At 45.0% G+C, this 20,545-nt stretch overlaps 1 protein-coding gene across 8 annotated transcripts in view; it reads left to right on the top strand.

Moving 5' to 3' along the window:
* The window catches only part of CAMTA1 (calmodulin binding transcription activator 1), a 2,328,268-nt gene that overhangs the window by 1,934,968 nt on the left and 372,755 nt on the right, over positions 1–20,545 (top strand). For all 8 annotated transcript variants that reach the window (XM_063943384.1, XM_063943385.1, XM_063943383.1 and 5 more), the window contains one exon: positions 3,007–4,856. In XM_063943384.1, coding sequence (XP_063799454.1) covers positions 3,007–4,856 — 1,850 coding nt within the window. The remainder of the gene's footprint in view (positions 1–3,006; positions 4,857–20,545) is intronic.

The following is a 20,545-nucleotide window of genomic DNA, read 5'->3' as shown; positions in this document are numbered from 1 at the left end:
TCACGGACAGCCTTTGCATGTATCTACTTAATGCATGTTTGCAGACTGAGCCATGCATCTATGTGTTATTTGGGCGATGTATCAAGCCTTCTAAGGAATGTAGGAGAGCGCAAGTGGAGAAGTTGCCCGTAGCATTAAAGAATGTACCTGATAAATGCTTGATTGGTTACTATGGCAATTTGTCCACTTTTAGGAGTTTTGAGACATCTCCCCCATGCTCTTGTGTGCTGACCAATGGCAATATCTATATTACATGGCTCTGACCCTGTATATAGGGACAGGCTTAGCTGCTGCCAGCACTTTCTACAGAGCCAGGAACCCATAGGGCCCAACCCCTTCCTCTAATGTCAGTTTCCAGAGAATGTACTCATATTATACATTGTTATTCTGATTGAGGTTCAGTTACATGGGGGAAGATGTATTAAGCCTGGAGGAGTAATAAAGCAGTTATAAAGCAGTGATAAGTGAAAGGTGTTAATGCACCAGCCAATTAGCTCCTGTCAATTTACATATTGGAGCTGATTGGCTGGTGCATTTTCACCTTGCACTTATCACTGCTTTATCACTTCTCCAGGCATAATACATCTGCCCCATGGTCCCTAATGACTGTCCAAGCTTCTGTGAGGTTTGGTTTCAACACGCTGTAACTGGCCACACCCCTTAATAATGGGCCCCTACTACTGCATTCCCCTGGTGGGCCCTTTCATGCCTCAGTCCAACACTGGTCTGGATTGACAGAATATTGACCTCGTGTCATTACCTGATCTGCTATGCTAGCATAGTGGAAACGTTATTCCCAGCATTTTACACAGTGTGGTAAATTTACTAAGGTGGGATTTATTTTTAGAACTGGTGATGTTGCCCATAGCAACCAACTACATTCTATCTATTATCTTCTAGAAGCAGCTAGATAAACGTTAAGTGGAATCTCATTGGTTGATGTGGGCAACATCATCAGTTCTAAAAAAAACTCCCACCTTAGTAAATTTACCACAGTGTCAGAAAAGACATTTGCTATAGGAAAGACAGTTTGTTGAGGAAATGTAAACGCTAAGTACTTTCTTGTTTGTTGACTGGTAATATGTATTTGATTACACGCTGTGAGATAGTCTACTTTAATTATATCTAAATTTTACATTATTAGGTATTGTAATATTTAGGAATAGGCAATGGAGACGTTCTATAAGTATTTCTGTGACACGGTAATATATATGAAGCCTTCAAGTTTATAAGAGTTTGGGGGAGATTTATCAAAACTTGGAGAGAGAGAAAGTGGAGAGAGATTTATAAGGGGTCTATTTACTAAGCCTTGGAGAGTGATAAAGTGGAGAGCGATAAAGTTCCATCCAACCAGTCCTAGCTGTCATTTCTCAAATACAGACTGTGATATGGCAGCTAGGAGCTGATTGGATGGTACTTTATCTCCCTCCAAGGCTTTACATAGACCCCAAAGTACCAGCCAATCAGCTCCTGACATTTTCTAGTGTCTGTTTAAAAAATGACAGCTAAGAGCTGATTGGTTGGTACTTTATCTCTCTCCATGGTTTGATACATCTCCGCCAACAGACATCTCCTCTTCGTTCAGTCTTTCCAGTTGTCATTATGGCCATACGGCAGCTAGACAATTATCTCCCAGACATTAACCTGGCCAGGTGAGGTGAGCCTCAATGGAGCAAGGCATTAGATCTGCCTCTTGCAAGATACAGTAAGCACTAACTGCAGCTGTACCAGGTTATTTTACTGCAGGGTTCTCCTGGCCAATAGTTACCCCATAGCTCTTGCCTGGAAATTACACATTGTCCTTCATTAGCACATTTCCTACTTGTGTTTTCCATTGCCTGCATTTAATAGTATATTACATTACACTTGTATACGCATAACTAGAGTGAGAAAAAGAACAATTTTGTTCCATACTGGGTCCATTTTTTGGATAAGCCTCAAACACAGGGTCGTCGAGACATATGGCGGGCCAGGGTAATACTGAGGTAGCGTTACCAAAATTGGGAGTCATGGCGACATGCCCAATAGAAAACAAAGTTAAATAGTATGCTTGCTGCAAAGGGGAGCATTTGTTCCCCTCATCAGCTGGCATGGGCACCTGTCAAACCCTTTGAACAAGCTTGGGTCTAGGTAGTTAGTACCCATTCTCCCTCTCAGCACCACCGGCTCAAACATCTAGAGAATGTCAAAGATAGCATTATTTTTCCTACCAATACCTTTAGCTTCCCTTCTCCGGTCCTCGCTCCTGCACCTTAGAAGCAGCAGAAATAGATGACTTTGCATATAATAAGCCCAGGTGTGTCTATCATATATAATCACCGCCCTTGCTCCCAGCGTCCCTCAGGACATCTCACCCTAGCACCAGAATCCAACAAACTCTAAACACAGCAGTCTAACAGATTTCTTTTATCTTATTAAAAACTACAGTACATATGAAACAAAAAAACAATTATACACAAAAAAAAAACCAAAAACATAACTTCATAAAATGGTAATACAAATTGTAACATGTCTGATTTGTTCAAAAGTACTGCTTATCTATTATAGGGAGCAATGTTTCAAAGACTTTCAAATATAAGGATATTACAAGTCACCTTGGTGTTCCGTGACCTGACAGTCTTATATAGTCAAAGAACTGCTTGGTGACTTCTTATGTCCTTATATGTTGTAGTAAGGGGCACATTATCCCATATATTTCCTTCATGTCTTGCCTTACCTCATCAAGACATTCGATAATATACTCAAGCACCAAGTACCAAAAGAGAATGTCCTCCATGATGTCAAAGTTACTGTACTGTTTAGTTTTAATACAAAAAAGTCCACAATGAAAACTCTACAGTACTAAGTTGACAGAAAAGTCTTATATTTTAGCCAATGTCTTGTTACAGTTCCTCATCTGAATGATAAACAGCAGCAAAAATAAAATTTTAAACAATATAGAAAAAACAAATGTGCAAAGTGTCCGTTTTGCCCATTTATTAATGTTCTTCCTCTTGATTATTGCAGGTGCTGGTAGCAGTGTGCATCACAAATGTAACAGTGCCAAACATCGCATCATCTCACCAAAGGTTGAGCCAAGGACAGGAGGATACAGCGCTCATTCAGAGGTACAAAACAATGATGTGTCAGAAGGCAAGAATGAGCACAGTCATGGCAAGTCCTCCAGTCGGGAGAAAAGAAATGGGAAAATGGCAAAACCGGTGCTGCTTCATCAAAATAGCACGGAGGTTTCTTCAACAAACCAAGTGGAGGTTCCTGACACTACCCAGAACTCGCCGGTATCCATCAGCAGTGGCCTAAATAGCGATCCAGACATGGCTGACAGTCCTGCCGTCACTGGTGTCTCTAGCATGGCCGTTGCTTCAGTTATGGGTAGCCTCTCCCAAAATGCCACTGTGTTTATGTCTGAAGTCACCAATGAAGCTGTATACACAATGTCGCCAAACACTGGTCCCAATCAACACCTCTTGTCCTCAGATACAACCACCCAGGGACTTGTATTGGCGGTAAGTTCAGATGGTCACAAGTTTGCCTTCCCTACGGCAGGGAGCTCGGACAGCTTATCAATGCTGTCGGCTAATGTCTCAGAAGAACTTGTATTATCCACCACCCTCGATAGCAGCAGAAAAATACCTGAAACCACTATGAATTTTGACCCAGATTGTTTCCTCAACAACCCAAAACAAGGGCAGACCTATGGTGGAAGCGGTCTAAAAGAAGACAACATTAGCACTAACATACGAAGGTCATCCAGCACAGAACGCAGTTACACTTTCAACCCAATTTTAGCTAAAGAGATAAAAACAGAGGACACCACATTTGAGCAGCAGTTATCAAAGGATAGCTTTCCATCCACGTCATCAAATACTCTAACACTCACCCCAGGTTCCGGCTTGCTCCCATCAGGTGGGGGCCTCAGTCCAAGCACCACATTGGAGCAAATGGATTTCAGTGCGATTGATTCCAACAAAGATTACTCAACCAGCTTTAACCAGACAGTTCAGAGTCCCCATGTCCACCAGACCCCTTCCCCTAGCTTCTTTTTACAAGATGCCAGCAAACAGATTCCTCTGGAGCAGAACTCCCACAACACTATAAATGGCTCAAACAACACGTATGTCAACACGATGGGCATCCCGAATGTCAAGACCGAAGCATCCAGTCAACCGCAGAACAACTGTAATGGTTCGATCGACCAAGCTAGGTTAGAGTCAACATCTTCCCTCCAACTTATGCAGTTCCAGGCGAACTTCCAAGCAATGACTGCTGAGGAAGTTCCCATGGAGACATCGCAGCAGGCGGAAGGGAATGGAAATATTCTGAAACCTGGTGACCTTCAGGCTTGCAGCGCTGAGCACTATATGCAGTCGGAAAACACTGCCTCAATGAGGAACGGCAACGGCCTGCCTATTTTGCAGGGAAATATGGTACAAGGACTCTATCCTGTTGCTCACCAGGCGTTGAGTAACTCTTCCAACATGGAGCTCAATCTAGACCATTTTGATATCTCCTTCAGCAACCAGTTCTCTGACCTTATCAATGACTTTATATCAGTAGAAGGAGGGAGTAACACTATTTATGGACATCAACTGGTGGCTGGAGACAGCAACGTGTTGCCTCAGGCGGAGGATGGAAACAGGCCCATATACGCTCAGGCTGAAATGTGCATACCTTGTTGTAGCCCTCAGCAATCAAGTATGCAGCTGAACAATTCAGAAACGGGAGCCACCACCATGGCTTATATGCATGTTGCCGAGGTTGTGTCAGCGGCAGCGCAAAGTACCCTGGGATTGCTGCAACAAAGTGGACGACTGTTTATGGTGACAGATTACTCTCCTGAGTGGTCGTATCCTGAGGTGAGGTCCTGATTGGTATATATTATATCATGTATAACTTATATTCAGGAATCGGATGATGGACACTTAGGGCTTGCCCACAAAGATCTGAATTCTAATGTTTCCAGAGGAAAACAAGTAATACACAATCTGGGTGCCTTTTGCTTTCAGTTGCAGCTTTGCATTTAGTTATGGAGCACTTGCAAAACAAGCTGAGCCATGGTTTCCCAAACTCCGCCATTACAGTCCAGGTTTTAAGGATATCCATGCTTGAGCACAGGTGACTTAATTAGTCCCTCAGTCAATTAGATTTAACCGTCTGTACTCAAGCATGAATATTCTTAAAACCTGGACTGTAATGGCGGTGTTTGAGCTAAGTGATAGAAGAGGGCAGGATCTGTTTTGCAAGTACAAAGACACACCAGTTGAGCTTTTTACCTGGAGCAAAAGAGCCTAAATATACATTGGTATCTAGAAATCCCATGGAGCCTATGTAAGAGTAACCGAGTTTGCCAGAGGTGGGAGATGCCGGACAATCTCGAACATTTTTTTTTTTAAAGCGGCCATCATTTACAATGCATGGTTTTGGCTTGTAAATGATTACCGCTTTAAAAAAAAGATTGGGTTGCATCCTGCATGGGATGTAGTTATGTGACATTACCGACGGCTACATCCCACCCCCCTCTAAATCCGGACAGTTGGCATGCCGACTAGCAGAGACTATTCCCACAGCCTGTGCTCGTCCTCATCCCCCCCCCCCCCCCCCCCCCCCGCGCAGTCCGCCGTCGGGATCCCGTAGTCGGTATGCTGACCACCGGGATCTCCAGCGGCAGTAACGCATACCCAACCCATCCTGCCATCCCGCACCTCCTGCAAACTCTGGGGCATCTTTCCCAACTACTCTCCATCATTGCATAAAGTGATTTTTTATCTTTTTTTTTAAAGTGCAATAGTTAAATAAACAGCAATCAGGTTGAAAGAGCAGTTGTTTTACAGTATGTCAAAATATATAGCACCATCTGCAAGAAATAATCAGGGACTTTTAATGAGTAGAAGGAGGCAGATCTCTCCTAGGAGATAGCACCAAGTTTTATAAAATGATCTCTAAAATTCAGCTATATTATTTACAGGTATTTTAAGAGCACAGAAACCCTCACTATTATTAGCACTCAACGTTATTTCACAGCCAGTCCTTCATTAGAGTCAACAGAAAAATCCCTGTACTCAAAACTATTATCGATTCGTATGAAAAAAAAAAAAAAAAAGTATTTTAAATGACTATATTTTATAGTTTCCTGATGTAGCTGGATATGTAGCAATGAAAGGGGATTTGGGATTGAGCAGTAGCAAAAACTTTCAGAACATAGCGTATAATGGCCCTCATTCCGAGTTGATCGGTCGCAAGGCAAATTTAGCAGAGTTACACACGCTAAGCCTACGCCTACTGGGAGTGTATCTTAGCTTCTTAAAATTGCGACCGATGTATTCGCAATATTGCGATTACAAACTACTTTGCAGTTTCTGAGTAACTTCAACCTTACTCTGCCTGTGCGATCAGTTCAGTGCTTGTCGTTCCTGGTTTGACGTCACAAACACACCCAGCGTTCGCTCAGACACTCCCCCGTTTCTCCAGCCACTCCTGCGTTTTTTCCGGAAACGGTAGCGTTTTCATCCACACGCCCATAAAACGCCGTGTTTCCGCCCAGTAACACCCATTTCCTGTCAATCACATTACGATCGCCGGAGCGATGAAAAAGCCGTGAGTAAAAATACTATCTTCATTGTTAAATTACTTGGCGCAGTCGCAGTGCGAATATTGCGCATGCGTACTAAGCGGATTTTCATTGCGATGCGAGGAAAAATACCGAGCGAACGACTCGGAATGAGGGCCAATATTCCCCTGGTTGTATTCACATAAAACAAATTGTAATCTTACAGGGTTATGGATATATAATGGGCCCTGCAGATCACGCTATTAGAAAATATACAAATTCTCCTTACTCACTGTACAGAGGTGATATACTGTATATGGAAATTAAAAGACCACTGACCTAAACTGAGTTACATAAATGCAAAGCTGGATTCCGGGCTACATGGGACTGAGGCTGAAAATGAGCAAGGGTCTATAGTGAGAAATGGAGGGGGTGTGGCCAGTGCTGTGTGCGTGTGGTCAGAGCCAAGTGGGAGTGTACACACCCTTCACTCTCAGCCCCAATGTCTCCCTAAATATGTAAATCAAGGGTGGGGAACCTTTTTTCTGCCACGAGCCATTTGGATTTTTTAAATCATTTTTTGTGAGCCTTTTCTGAAACACCCCCCGCCCGGCCCCGAATGCGAGTGCCAAAGGTGCATGTGCTCCTGGAAAAGTAGGCATGGCTTTACACATAATGCCCACATTAGTGCTTCTTACACATAATGGTCACAGTAATAGCTGCTTACACATACTGATGCTCACAGTAGTGCTAGTTACACATAATGTCCCCAGTATAGTGCCCAGTCCGCACCACAGCACAGCCATTCCTCCCTCAGCCAGCAGAGCAGACCTCCACTGAGATCCCTCCCCAAAAGCTGCCTCACATCAATGCCCGGTGCCGTCTGCTACGCACTGCATCATGGGAGAAGTAGTTTTCTCACACTGTACACTGTATACAGTGCACAGTGAGAGAAAACTACCCTTCCCATGATGCTGTGCACAGCGGACGGCTCTGTACACTCTGCAGCTGTCTTGGCAGGGCCCCGGGCCAGACCAATTGCTTTTCCGGGCCGTATAGGGCCCTCGGGACAGAGGTTCCCCATCCGTGATGTACAAGCAGAAAAATTGCATCTTTAGTGAGGAAAATAGAAATACAAATGTAATAATTATGATTTATGAGCAAACATGGGGTCAGCTGTGCAGCTGGTCATTATAGTGCTGTTATGATTAAGGGGCCTTCTGGAGGTCTGGAGCTGTAGTCCCATCTACCCCATTTGTTTATCTGGCCCTAATTGTAGCCCTAACACTTGGTAAATATGGCCTTGGTAAAACGTTTTGCTAACTTTTTCTCATCTTCTTGTTCTATATTTGGGCTAATAAAGTTTTCACACCAATAGAGGGGCCTAAACCAACCTCATTACACCTTGCGTGATTGCACTTCTTTAGGTTTGCAGGGAATTAGAAACATAACACAATACCCTCAGGGCTGCTATAACACTGTATGCAGATGATTCCGGTAGGAATTACACGCACACAGGTTGGATCACGTCTAATCGTACAGCATAACAATATACTGTTTTATAACGTGTTTTTTCCTTCAGTCTACTGATATTTTATTATCATTTCATCTGGATAATGGTAGGTATCATTCCCATTTATGGGAACTCCCCCTTTTTAAGATACACGTCTCACAGGGCAGCAGAGGGCATCCATTCCTGATTGTGCACATAAGAGACCAGATGACTCCCCCTCCCTTTTACCTGCTGCGTTTCCATGAAAAAATTATTTTCTTCTATACAGTAATTTCTTAAATGGGAGCTTGTTATATGCAAATGAAGGTAATAATCCTCAAACACCTGTTTACTATTATTAAGCTCACTGCGCGGGATATAATGTATTCATAGACTTATCTTAATTTCATATTCCTTAACGTGAAGTTTTCATTTTCCATGTAAAATGCTTTTCTCATGCTGCTGCGCAGTTGTACAGAAGTAGACTTTACAGGTGGGATTGCATTTCGCATAAGCGCAGGGGTTTCTATAGAACTTTTATCTAGTCCAGTAACAAGTTACTACTAACATTTAGCATTAGGGATGAAACGGGAAAAATAAATGGCAGGATTATGTGCTCAAACTGAATCGAATTACACCAGTTTGCATTAGAGTGACGGCAATGACAGGAATCCACAGTCACACGTATTCTGGGTGTATCTTGCGCACAGAGAGGGGCAATAGGGGTATGACAGGCTGGTCTTACATAGGCAAAGTTCAGTATGTATTCTTATGTAGTGGTCTACATGCAAAATACAGCCCACGTAGGCCACCACATAAGCATGTATACAGTTGTTTGGAGATGTATCATTTGCACCTAGTATAGGGGGGGTGGGGGAAGGGGGCGTGTAAGTACACACTGATTGTGATCATTTGTAGTGCGCATTTGCTACTGACGAAGAGGATTGTAAATCTTGAGAAGCGTATATCTCTACAGGATGTAGTCATGTGACCGGTGGTTGGGAGACCGCCGGTCACTATACCGACGCCAGAATCCCGAGCGCTGGACTGCCCGACAGTCGGCATGCAAATTAACAGGGACTATTCCCACTCATGGGTGTCCATGACACCCATAGAGTAGCAATAAACGTAGCGAGCTCGCAAGGGGCTTCGTTGCACTAACCCCCCCCCCACACACACACACACACACACACACACACACACATTCTGGAGACCGGATTCCCGGTGTCGGTATGGTGACCTCCGTGATCCCAAATGCATGTCTCCCAATACCAACCCATCTCTACATATGTGCCGAAATACAGTATTTTTCCAGGTGTGTTTGTTTTGAGTAACGTACGCCTGATTTACTAACATATCTACATAAGTCTCTATATCCTAAAAATCATGAAATCTCTTGGTGAAAGATGAGGGGTTAAATCTGCCAATTTCAAGGCTGTGGTCATAAAAATAGACTTACAGTATTGTGATACTGTTAGAAATAGCATATCCCATCTATGTTATGTTTTACTTACAAAGTAATGGAACGCAACGATTTATGGGCCAGTTCCCTGTTCTGCTAACACCGATCAATAACACTGATCAGCAGACACCGATGATCAGTCAACCATCGGGGAATCAGCAAAATACATTATAGAAATAATTCTGACTTGTTTCCAATTATTTTTGGGTCAGAATCGCCAAATTGAGGATTTCCAAAATGTTGGATTTTTATGATCCCCCCCCCCCCCAGCCAGGCATCGGCAGAACAGATAATTGCCTGATAGCTGCCTAATGGATGGGTCCCATAATTCCTTCATCAAAGCCTAAATCAGGTTTATGTACTATCAAGGGGAACCCCTGCTGACGTAGAACTATAAATCCCAGCATGCACTGCTAACCTCTTAGCTCTAACAAGTATGGCTAAAAACCAGCCTGAAGCAACCTCTGTCTCTGCAGTTGTTTTTGAACAACAAGTCCACGTATACCCTCTCAGCTAGGGCATGCTGGGACTTGTAGTTCCACAACATGTAGTTCTTCAGCACACTGATTTAGATTAGCCAACTCTTGCGCATACAGACACTATGAAGTCTTTTCGTTTTTTTTACCTGCAGCAGCTATTTTATCTAAAAGTATAGGTTGTCCCAGAGGGGGGGGGGGGGGGGTGAGATTGTTGTGGTGATGAGTAAATGTCCCATAGGGCCCATTTGGGAGATATATTAAAAGGTATTCCTAAATTGGTCCTGATAAAAGTGTGGATTAAGGGGATAATTCCAAGTTGATCGCAGCAGGAAATTTTTTAGCAGTTGGGCAAAACCATGTGCACTGCAGGGGAGGCAGATATAACATGTGCAGAGAGAGTTAGATTTGGGTGGGGTGTATTCATACTGAAATCTAAATTGCAGTGTAAAAATAAAGCAGCCAGTATTTACCCTGCACAGAAACAATATAACCCACCCAAATCTAACTCTGCAAATGTTATATCTGCCCCCCCTGCACTACACATGGTTTTGCCCAACTGCTAAAAAATTTCCTGCTGCGATCAACTTGGAATTACCTTCTAAGGTCCAAAATTTGCAAACTTCTGGGCAACTCCACGTACAGTGGTATGTGTCTGCCTCTGGTGTATGACATTTAAAACATTCTGAGTTTGATGATATTCCCATGCAGTGTCGGACTGGGGCATGAAGGACCCACCGGTGATGCTGCTGTAGGGGCCCATGCTGAAAGGTGTGGCCAGGCTCCACTTGGGCGTGGCCAGCCACCACAGAGGTTTGGCTAACCGTTACAGAGTACATGTTCTGTTCCCCTTGGTAAATATATCATAAACCATATTATTGTGAAGTATAATGTAACATATGTATAATGCATAACTCAAGTGCACTAGGATAAAGTCTGGAACCTGATCCCTAGAGGAGGAGGAGGGCCCACAGGCAGTGGGGCCCACCGGTGGTTTCCCCTGTTTTCCTGTGGACCAGGCCGACCCTGTTTTCATGTGACATCTTCATTTTGGAGTTATATAAGTGCGATGTAATAGGTGATCATCCATTTCAGCATACAATGCCGAAATGAGACATTTATTAAGACGAACAAAAGCAGTGAGTATAGATTTAACCGTGAGAGCAGGGAAGTCCATAGTCCACCTGGATAATCCGGTTTGGGTTCTATTCCAAGCTCATGGGTTTTATCTATGTCAGTCAGTTTAAGTAATAATGTAGTAATGTAGCTACGAAGTTGAAAATAAATAAATAATGGGATGTTAAGTAGAGGAAATAATTCTCTGAGACGTGGGTAGGGAAGTATTTGAAGTGTCTGTTGGTCCAATAGCTGGTAAACTAATCTTATGCCCTGATGCCTTCAAGTGGTCAAAGTCGTAGGGACCGAAGTTTCTTGAAACCCTGCATTATAAGTTAACAGGACAAAGATGGTGTTATGGGCAGAAACGCCCATTCTAGAGTGTGCCAGTCTCCACGCTGTGCAGGTAGTTATCAATAAATTGCCTAATACAGATTGTGGGAAAGAGGAGGGGTGTAATTGTAGGTGACTAGAAAGTGGGATTTTAGGGCAGAAGGCTTGTTCCAGGCCAGGGTTAGCGAACTCCTCAGATTCCCGTATCCAATCTATCGCATAGCGGTAGTTCGCAGCTCCTAAGGCAAGGTAGGTTCATGCCACCCAAATTTGGTTGTTGACTCAGTTTGAATATGGATATTCTAGTTTTTTTGTGCGACCAAATGAACCTGCTAAAGGTCCTGGCTAAGGTCTTTAAATCCGTTTCCGATAACAATAAGGGGAGCATCTGAATTGGGTATAAAAATGTCTTGGGAATTAAACCATTTTAATTAACGGGCATCTTCCCAGATAAGAGAGAGGTAAGTGCTTCCATGTTTAGAGATCCGCTAAAGTGCGGTCTATGACTTGTGGGAAGTTAGCCGCATGTACAGTAGGGGCTAATTTAGACCTGATCGTAGATGTGCTAAATTTAGTGTAAGAATATTAGGTGTGGGACGTTGGCTGTGAATTACATTTGCTAATAGCTTGCCGGCTTTATTGCCCCATCTAAAATATCTGCACTTCTGAGAGTCTAAAGAGTACTGAGCACGTTCTGTGCATAAAGTTGTTTTGTTTCAATGTATAGTCTCCGGTTATCGGTGGTGGCAGACGTTAGCAGAGCCATATAGGAATCCTAAGTTCTTGGAATCAACGGTTTAGGGGTCTCCTTTTACTCGCCACATATGCTATGATGTGCTCTGGTAACACTGGCTTGGAGGCCGACAAGAATAAATTTACGTCATCCACATGTTGGCTATTAGCAGAGGTATAATTTAGGAAGTGACTCTCCAGATAGGGTTTTAAAGTCAGGGGAAGTGGTTAGGTAGGAGGGAAATATCCGATTATAAGATGTGGCCTTAGGTGCGGTTAGTGAAAGGGAGAACCATGTAGGTGCGTGGTCAGAGATTCCAATATTTTACACCTTAGAAGTACATATTCTAGAAAGTAAACCCTCAGAGACCAGCCAGAAGTCTATTCTGGAGAAATGATGGTGTGGGTGGAAATAAAATGTGTAATCCCGGTGGACCGGTTATTGATATCTCCAGGGGTCTGATAGCTGTAGGGAAGATGTTAACATTTTTAGAGCCAATGGTGTGCTCCCCCCCCCCCCCCTTATAGAAGTCCTAGATTTGTCTAGTGTCTAATTCAAAGTAGCGTTGAAGTCCCCACCTAAAATAATCATACCCTCACCCAATCCTGCAATCAGACATATATCAGTAAAGAAAACACTATTTTGACCTGTTGGTGTATAAAGTGTAGCTATAGTGTACAATTCTCCTTCTAGATGTAATTTGATAAATAAAAATGGGTATGGGTTATTAAGTCGACAACATAAAGAGGTACATTCAATTAGCGTCGGATCCATTCCGACATGTATTTGTCGGAATGGATCCGACAACCTCTATTCAAATCTCATCTCAATTCGACTTTTTCAAGTCGAATTGAGATGAGGGACCCAGAGGAGGAGGGGGGGGGGGGGAGGCGCGGGGAGACCAGCGGGGGACAGCCGCCGGCAGACGGAGGAGATCAGCGCTACAGTAGCGCTGCAGGAGGATGTCACACAGCCGCCCGACCTCATGGCAGTGTCCACCCGGCTCCAGCAAGCGTGACCTCACTTGTCGATTTTGGCCCCGTTTTCGACAACAGCACGTGGATCGGCAGCTGTTCCGCCGATCCACGTGCTTTTCGACAAGTCGAATTCATCAACTTGTCGAAAAATTTGGGGATATATTGAATAGGTCGAATCACGATTCAACCTTAAAAAGTCGAAAACTGCCGTCTTCTCGACAGACGGCAGATTTCGACTTTAATTGAATATACCCCATAGGCCGACAGTCATTAGGTCTACCACTATTGGTCAAGATGGTCACTAGGTCAACATGTACTAGGTCGACATGGAAAAAGGTCGACATGAGTTGTTTTTACTTTCTTTGGTGACGTTTTCTTCGTAAAGTGATGGGGAACCCCAATTAGTGCACCGTGTCCCCTCGCATGGCTCGCGAGCTTCGGGCAAGGTGCCTCGCTCCGCTACCGCTTCGCTCGGCACAGATTACCATTCCCAGTCATAGTCCACGTGGAGCGTAAAGTATGAAAAAGTTCAAGAATTGACAAAAAAAATTAAAAACTCATGTCGACATTTTTCCATGTCGACCTAGTGACCATGCCGACCTAATGCATGTTGACCAATAGTGGTCGAGCTAATGACTGTCGACCTAAGTGTTGTGTCCTAATGACCGTATCCCATAGTAAGCGGCCCACAGTGTCACAGAATATCTAAGATAGTGTATCGAAGGGACTCATGTAAAATAATAAATGCTCCCCTTTGCTTTGATGTATATGAGGCCGATTTATACTCATTAATCCAAGTATCCCTAAGTATATTGTGGTCTCCTGCCTTCCAATGTGTTTCCTGCAGCACCGCCGCATCTGGCTTCAACCGTTTCATGTGCTGCAACACCTTCCTGCGCTTAATTGGGTTGTTAAGGCCTTCTACATTCCACGTAAGACATTTTATAGTTTCTTTACAAATCAAAAATGTAGTCATGCTGGCACAATGGGGTAAATTTACTAAGATGGGAGTTCTATTTAAGATGGGATGTTGCCCATAGCAACCAATCAGATTGTACTTCTCATTTATCTAGCACCTTCTAGAAGATAATACCTGGAATCTGATTGGTTACTATGGGCAACATCCCATCTTCAATAGAACTCCCATCTTAGTAAATGTACCCCATTGTATTACTTCTCCTGAATTTCCACTTTATAGACACACAGTCAAGTATCCACAGGCAAATGAGCACTAACAGTATTTCTGTAACAAGTTGCATTTTTGGTGATAAGAAAGATAGCAGAAAAAGAAATGTTACTCTTAGTTACATGATGAGGTTAGAATTTGCTTTCTGTGTAATATAGGCCCTCATTCCGAGTTGTTCGCTCGGTATTTTTCATCGCATCGCAGTGAAAATCCGCTTAGTACGCATGCGCAATGTTCGCACTGCGACTGCGCCAAGTAACTTTACTATGAAGAAAGTATTTTTACTCACGGCTTTTTCTTCGCTCCGGCGATCGTAATGTGATTGACAGGAAATGGGTGTTACTGGGCGGATACACGGCGTTTCAGGGGCGTGTGGCTGAAAACGCTACCGTTTCCGGAAAAAACGCAGGAGTGGCCGGGGAAACGGTGGGAGTGCCTGGGCGAACGCTGGGTGTGTTTGTGACGACAACCAGGAACGACAAGCACTGAAATGATCGCACAGGCAGAGTAAGTCTGGAGCTACTCTGAAACTGCTAACTCGTTTGTAATCGCAATATTGCGCGTACGTCGGTCGCAATTTTAAGAAGCTAAGATTCACTCCCAGTAGGCGGCGGCTTAGCGTGTGTAACTCTGCTACATTCGCCTTGCGAGCGAACAACTCGGAATGAGGGCCATAATGTCCTTGTTTTCCAGCATGTAGTCCTTGAGTGATTCAAATAAGGTCAAGTGTTCAGAATGTCCTTCATTTGTAATGCAATGTGCTCCCTCTAGTGGCGGATTTAGGTAAAACAACATGAAAAGTTCGAAAACTTGGTAAATTTAGTAAGCGTAGGTTTTGGCTTCAGTTACAAACAAATGGGCATTGCCGGAGGTTTAATCCCTTTACTAAGCATTGGTTTTAACTGCCATTTGAAGCCAATGGTGCAAATCCGCTAAGATTCCACCAACAATTTGCAGCGTATTGTGAAGCACTGCACAGATCACTATAATCACTATGCTCTGTGTAGGCTTTGTTATTTTAATAGTTGTTAAAAGGTGTAAATATTATTTTATAGAAAGCAGCAAGGGGTTTCCCCCCAAATTATTAACCAGCGCCAGGCTTCTGGTATTGAAAAACAGAGGCCAGGGGATTGGTGTTGTGTTGCCCCTTTTTTTCCAATAACCAGTACTAGATGAAAGCAGCCTGGGCAGATGACACTGTAGCAACAGGGTCCCCTTGCTATAATGGCAACCAGCCCAAAACTAGTCAGCCCTGGGCTGGAATCCCTAGGGAGGTGATTTTGCTTCCCCAAGGACAACAGCACCCTTAGGGCACCCCCAGGACTTTGGTTGCTGAGCTATTAGTGTATTAAATGGTTAAGTAGTATTGCTTTTAACAGGTGGACTACAGGTCCCAGAATGACTGCCCAGGCATAATGGTACTTGTCGAACCGCAAGTGGCAGCATGCCTGAACATCAAGAGCCTGCTGGCATCCATAGTCCACCTGTAACAAAAAAAACAGGAGACACACACAGAATATTGTATTATTTTAATAACTAACCAATTTGCCTCCCCACCAACAGAAATACTTCATCCATTTATTACTCACAAAATGTAGGGGTTCATATCTTCGGTACTCTGTGGTCTATGTAGCACCCTGGGATCTTGGCAGAACAACCAAACTATGCTACTGCTCCTCCAGGAGTCCCAACGCGAATGAGAGCTCACTCGGAGACACTCTCCATAGGCATGAGTAAGATGATTGGTCAGAGAGTGGGATCTGCTGCAGTCTAACTGACCATGCAGCACATATACAGCTCAGAACAGAATGGACAAATTTGTGGAGAAGCAGAATTTGGAACAGACGGAGTGGAGGACTTGGGCAGAGTGACGACTTGCCCAGTAAAGTGCTGAATTAGGGATGCCAGTAGTGGGTTATCCATCGATGGTACCATTGATGGATAACCTTGATGGTGGGAAACTATTAGGCATGGGCCAATCAGGGCCCAGGAGCGTGGCTTCATGGATGTTGAGGGGCTGAGCTATGCTCCGTCTCCCCAACACCCTGGAGAGTAAAATAAATATTCAATAGCTCTGTATCATCGATGGCAGGAAACCATCTGATTCTCCCCCATCGATCGTAAAAGTAGTTACCATTAGTCATAGACCATCAATGATTTTAAATCATCGATGGTCAATGGCCATCCCTGTACTGAATAGCACCACTAGTACAGCACAATAGCAGAATACAGAGTAGGAGCACCAGTAAGCACACCAGTGTTAGAGCACCAGTACAGAATAGGAACTCCAGTGTAAGGCTGGGGTGATACTATCTACCTGCCACCCCTGTCTCCCCAGTCACCTACTATCTCCCTGTCACCCCTGCCTCCCCAGTCACCTATTATCTCCCTATCACCCCTGCCTCCCCAGTCACCCACTATTTCACTGTCACTCGTGCCTCCCCAGTCACCCACTGTTTCCCTGTCACTCCTGCCTCACTGGTCACCTATTATTTCCCTGTCACTGCTGCCTCACCAGTAACCTACTAGGTCCCTGTCACCCGTGCCTCCCCAGTCATCTACTATCTCCATGTCACCCCTGCCTCCCCAGTAACCCACTATCTCCCTGTCACCCTTCGCCTCCCCAGTCACCCAGTATCTCCATATTACCCACTATCTCCCTGTGTCTTTAAGGGTACCATTTTGTGGCCACCCCCTTCCTTGTGAGACCACACCCCTTTTTGCTTTGTGCACCTACAGCGTGCACTGGTCTAATTCAGATATGATCGCAGCAGCAAATTTGTTAGCTAATGGGCAAAACCATGTGCACTGCAGGGGGGGGGCAGGTATAACGTGCACAGAGAGTTAGATTTGGGTGTGGTGTGTTCAAACTGAAATCTAAATTGCAGTGTAAAAATAAAGCAGCCAGTATTTACCCTGCACAGAAACAAAATAACCCACCCAAACCCACCACATGTTATGTCTGACCCACCTGCAGTGCTCATGGTTTTGCCCATTAGCTAACAAGTTTGCTGCTGCGATTAGATCTGTATTAGGCCCACTGTCCCTTTAAGGAGCCCCAAAATCTATATTTATTTACCTAAAACATTGAGCTTGTGCAGACCCTGGTGAGGGGGAATAATGGTTGATGGTATAGATCGGAGTAGGGAAGATGTGGAGGTTTTCCAGTTGAATAGTCAAAATTGGTGTTAAATAAACTAAATAGATGGATATTAAGAGATTGTTTAAGGATTTGAAGACTGTGAGGGAGTCATATCGGGTATGGTAGGGAGAGGGTAGAGTGACAAAGGGAAATATATGTTGTGAATCCCAGTAGGAGGAAGTTGCAATAGCCAAGGCAGGAGATGATGAGAGAATGGATACGTATTTGGACCATGTTTGATAAGAAAAGGGCGTGTTCTGACAATATTTTAGAAAATTAAGAGCTATACCAAGTGGTCCTCACCCTGCATATAAAGCAGGCTTTCTCTTTTGAATGCTAACTCACTTGGCAAATGGAAGTCATTAGCTAACCAGCATAGACGGTACCACAAGAATGAAAGATGGTTAATGACACAATGCTTATGTAGATGTGAGTCTACCCAGGACTAAATGGTATATCCACTCCTTACTAGACCACGTTGGGACTATGGGGGTAATTCAGACTTGATCATAGATGTGCTAAATTTAGCACATCTACGATCACTTTCACAGACATGCGGGGGGGTCGCCCAGCACAGGGCTAGTCCGCCCCGCATTACTGGCTCTGCCCCCCTCCCCTCCCCACACACACAGGTACAAAAGCATCACACACCGGCGATGCTGTTGTACCTGAAGAGTAGCTCCCTGCCAGCGCGGCTCCAGCGCGCTGGAAGGGAGCTACCCATCGCTCTCCGGGTCGCAGCAGCTGCGTGTGACATCACGCAGCCGCCGAGGTCCGCCCCTCGCACGGTCTGGGCACATCTGCATTGCCCGGACCACGCCCCTAAAATGACGGCCCAACGGCACCGGCCCGCCCAGCGAACGCCTCTGCCTGTCAATCAACTAACTGATCAGTTATGTTATTATATGTGATAGAATGACAGGAGAGACGCAACATAGGATGTTATAGAGTGGGCTTTAGTCTAACAATCAGAACGTCTGACTGCTGTATATTGTTATCAAATAAGCCCCATTTTGTTTTATTAGACATGCCCAAATGCTGCTTCCTGCAATCAGTAATCCCATGAGAACATCTATCAGCATTCAAAGTCCCTGTTATAAGCATCTATACCAGCAGGGCCGGTGCTAGGATAATTATAAATTTGCGCCCTCCCTTCCATACATAAAGGGACAGCGCTCGTTACATAACGGTAGTGCCCCTAGTAATGTTACGCTACACAGTAGTGCCCCTTTTACACAATGCCCACAGTCGTGTTCGTTATACACATAATGGGGGTCATTCTGACCCGTTCGCACGCAGCGGTTCTTCGCTGCGGTGTGAACGGGTCAGAAATGCGCATACGCATCGATGCTGCCGCCAGCGACAAATGTGATCGCAGCGGCGATCGCAAGAATATGGACAGGCAGGAGGCGTTTCAGGGCGGATACTCACTGTTTCCATCTGTTTTCGGGGAGTGGTAAGAAAAACGCAAGCGTGTCCAGGGGAACGGAGGGCGGATGTCTGACGTCAAAGCCGGGACCTGCATCACTGGACCCGTCGTACAGGGTAAGTAGATCTAGGCCTAGTCTTGTTTTGAGTGAAACTTTTTTAGCATAGCAGGGCTGCACAAGCTTTCACAGCCCTGCTATGCTAAAATACACTCCCCCATAGACGGAGATTAGTTGATCGCACCAGCAGCAAAAAGTTGCTTGGTGCGATTAACTCGGAATGAGGGCCCATGTCCACAGCAGTAGTGCCCCTTACACATAACACCCACAGCAGTAATACCACACAAAATGCCCACAGTAATTGTGTCCCTTACACATAATGTCCACAGTGGTGGCGTCCCTTACACAAATAATACCCACAGTAGTAATGCCGCACATAGGGGGTCATTCCGAGTTGTTCGCTCGCTAGCTGCTTTTAGCAGCATTGCACACGCTAGGCTGCCGCCCCCTGGGAGTGTATCTTAGCTTAGCAGAATTGCGAATAGAAAGCTCTTAGCAGTTTCTGAGTAGCTCGAGACTTACTCCTACACTGCGATCAGCTCAGCCCGTTTCGTTCCTGGTTTGACGTCACAAACACGCCTTTCGTTCGGCCAGCCACTCCCCCGTTTCTCCAGACACTCCCGAGTTTTTCCCTGACACGCCTGCGTTTTTTAGCCAACGCCAGTAAAACGCTGAGTTACCACCCAGAAACGCCCCTTTCCTGTCAATCATTTACCGAACACCAGTGCGACTGAAAAGCGCCGCAGAAGCCACAGCAAAACAGCTAAGTTTTTAGTAAAATAACTAAGCGCATGCGCTCTGCGTACCTTGCGCATGCGCAGTAAGCGACTAATCGCAGTATAGTGAAAATCGGCAACGAGCGAACAACTCGGAATGACCCCCATAGTGCCCACAGTAGTAGTATCCCTTACACATAACTCCCACAGTAGTAGTATCCCTTACACATAACTCCCACAGTAGTAGTATCCCTTACACATAACTTCCACAGTAGTAGTGCCCCTTACACATAACTCCCACAGTAGTAGTATCCCTTACACATAACTCCCACAGTAGTAGTATCCCTTACACATAACTCCCACAGTAGTAGTGCCCCTTACACACAACTCCCACAGTAGTAGTGCCCCTTACACATAACTCCCACAGTAGTAGTGCCCCTTACATATAATGCCCAGAGTAGTAGTATCCCTTACACATAACTCCCACAGTAGTAGTGCCCCTTACACATAACTCCCACAGTAGTAGTGCCCTTTATACATATGTCCACAGGAGGGGAGAGAGGGGGACATGTGGAACTCCCACGGGAGATCAGCACCTAGTGGACTGCTGATTGAAGAGCCGCCACATGCTACCGGTACCATTGCCATCATACAGGTGCAGGAAGGAGGGAGGAGAGAAGAGGGAGGGGCTAGCTGATGCCGGGATGGGCCCCTTCTCGCTGCTGGCGTCACTGCCGTCATACAGGTGCAGGTAGCGGGTGGGGGGGGGGGAGAGGGAGGGAGGTAGCTGATTCCGGGAGGGCCCTTCCATGCTTCCTGCACCACTGCCATCATTCAGGAACAGGTAGTGGAGAGGAGGGGGAGGAGAGAGGAGGGTA

Source organism: Pseudophryne corroboree, chromosome 10, assembly GCF_028390025.1.
Source record: "Pseudophryne corroboree isolate aPseCor3 chromosome 10, aPseCor3.hap2, whole genome shotgun sequence".
NCBI lineage: Eukaryota > Metazoa > Chordata > Amphibia > Anura > Myobatrachidae > Pseudophryne > Pseudophryne corroboree.
Note: the sequence above shows the minus strand (reverse complement) of the source record. Positions and strands in the feature narration are given on the sequence as shown.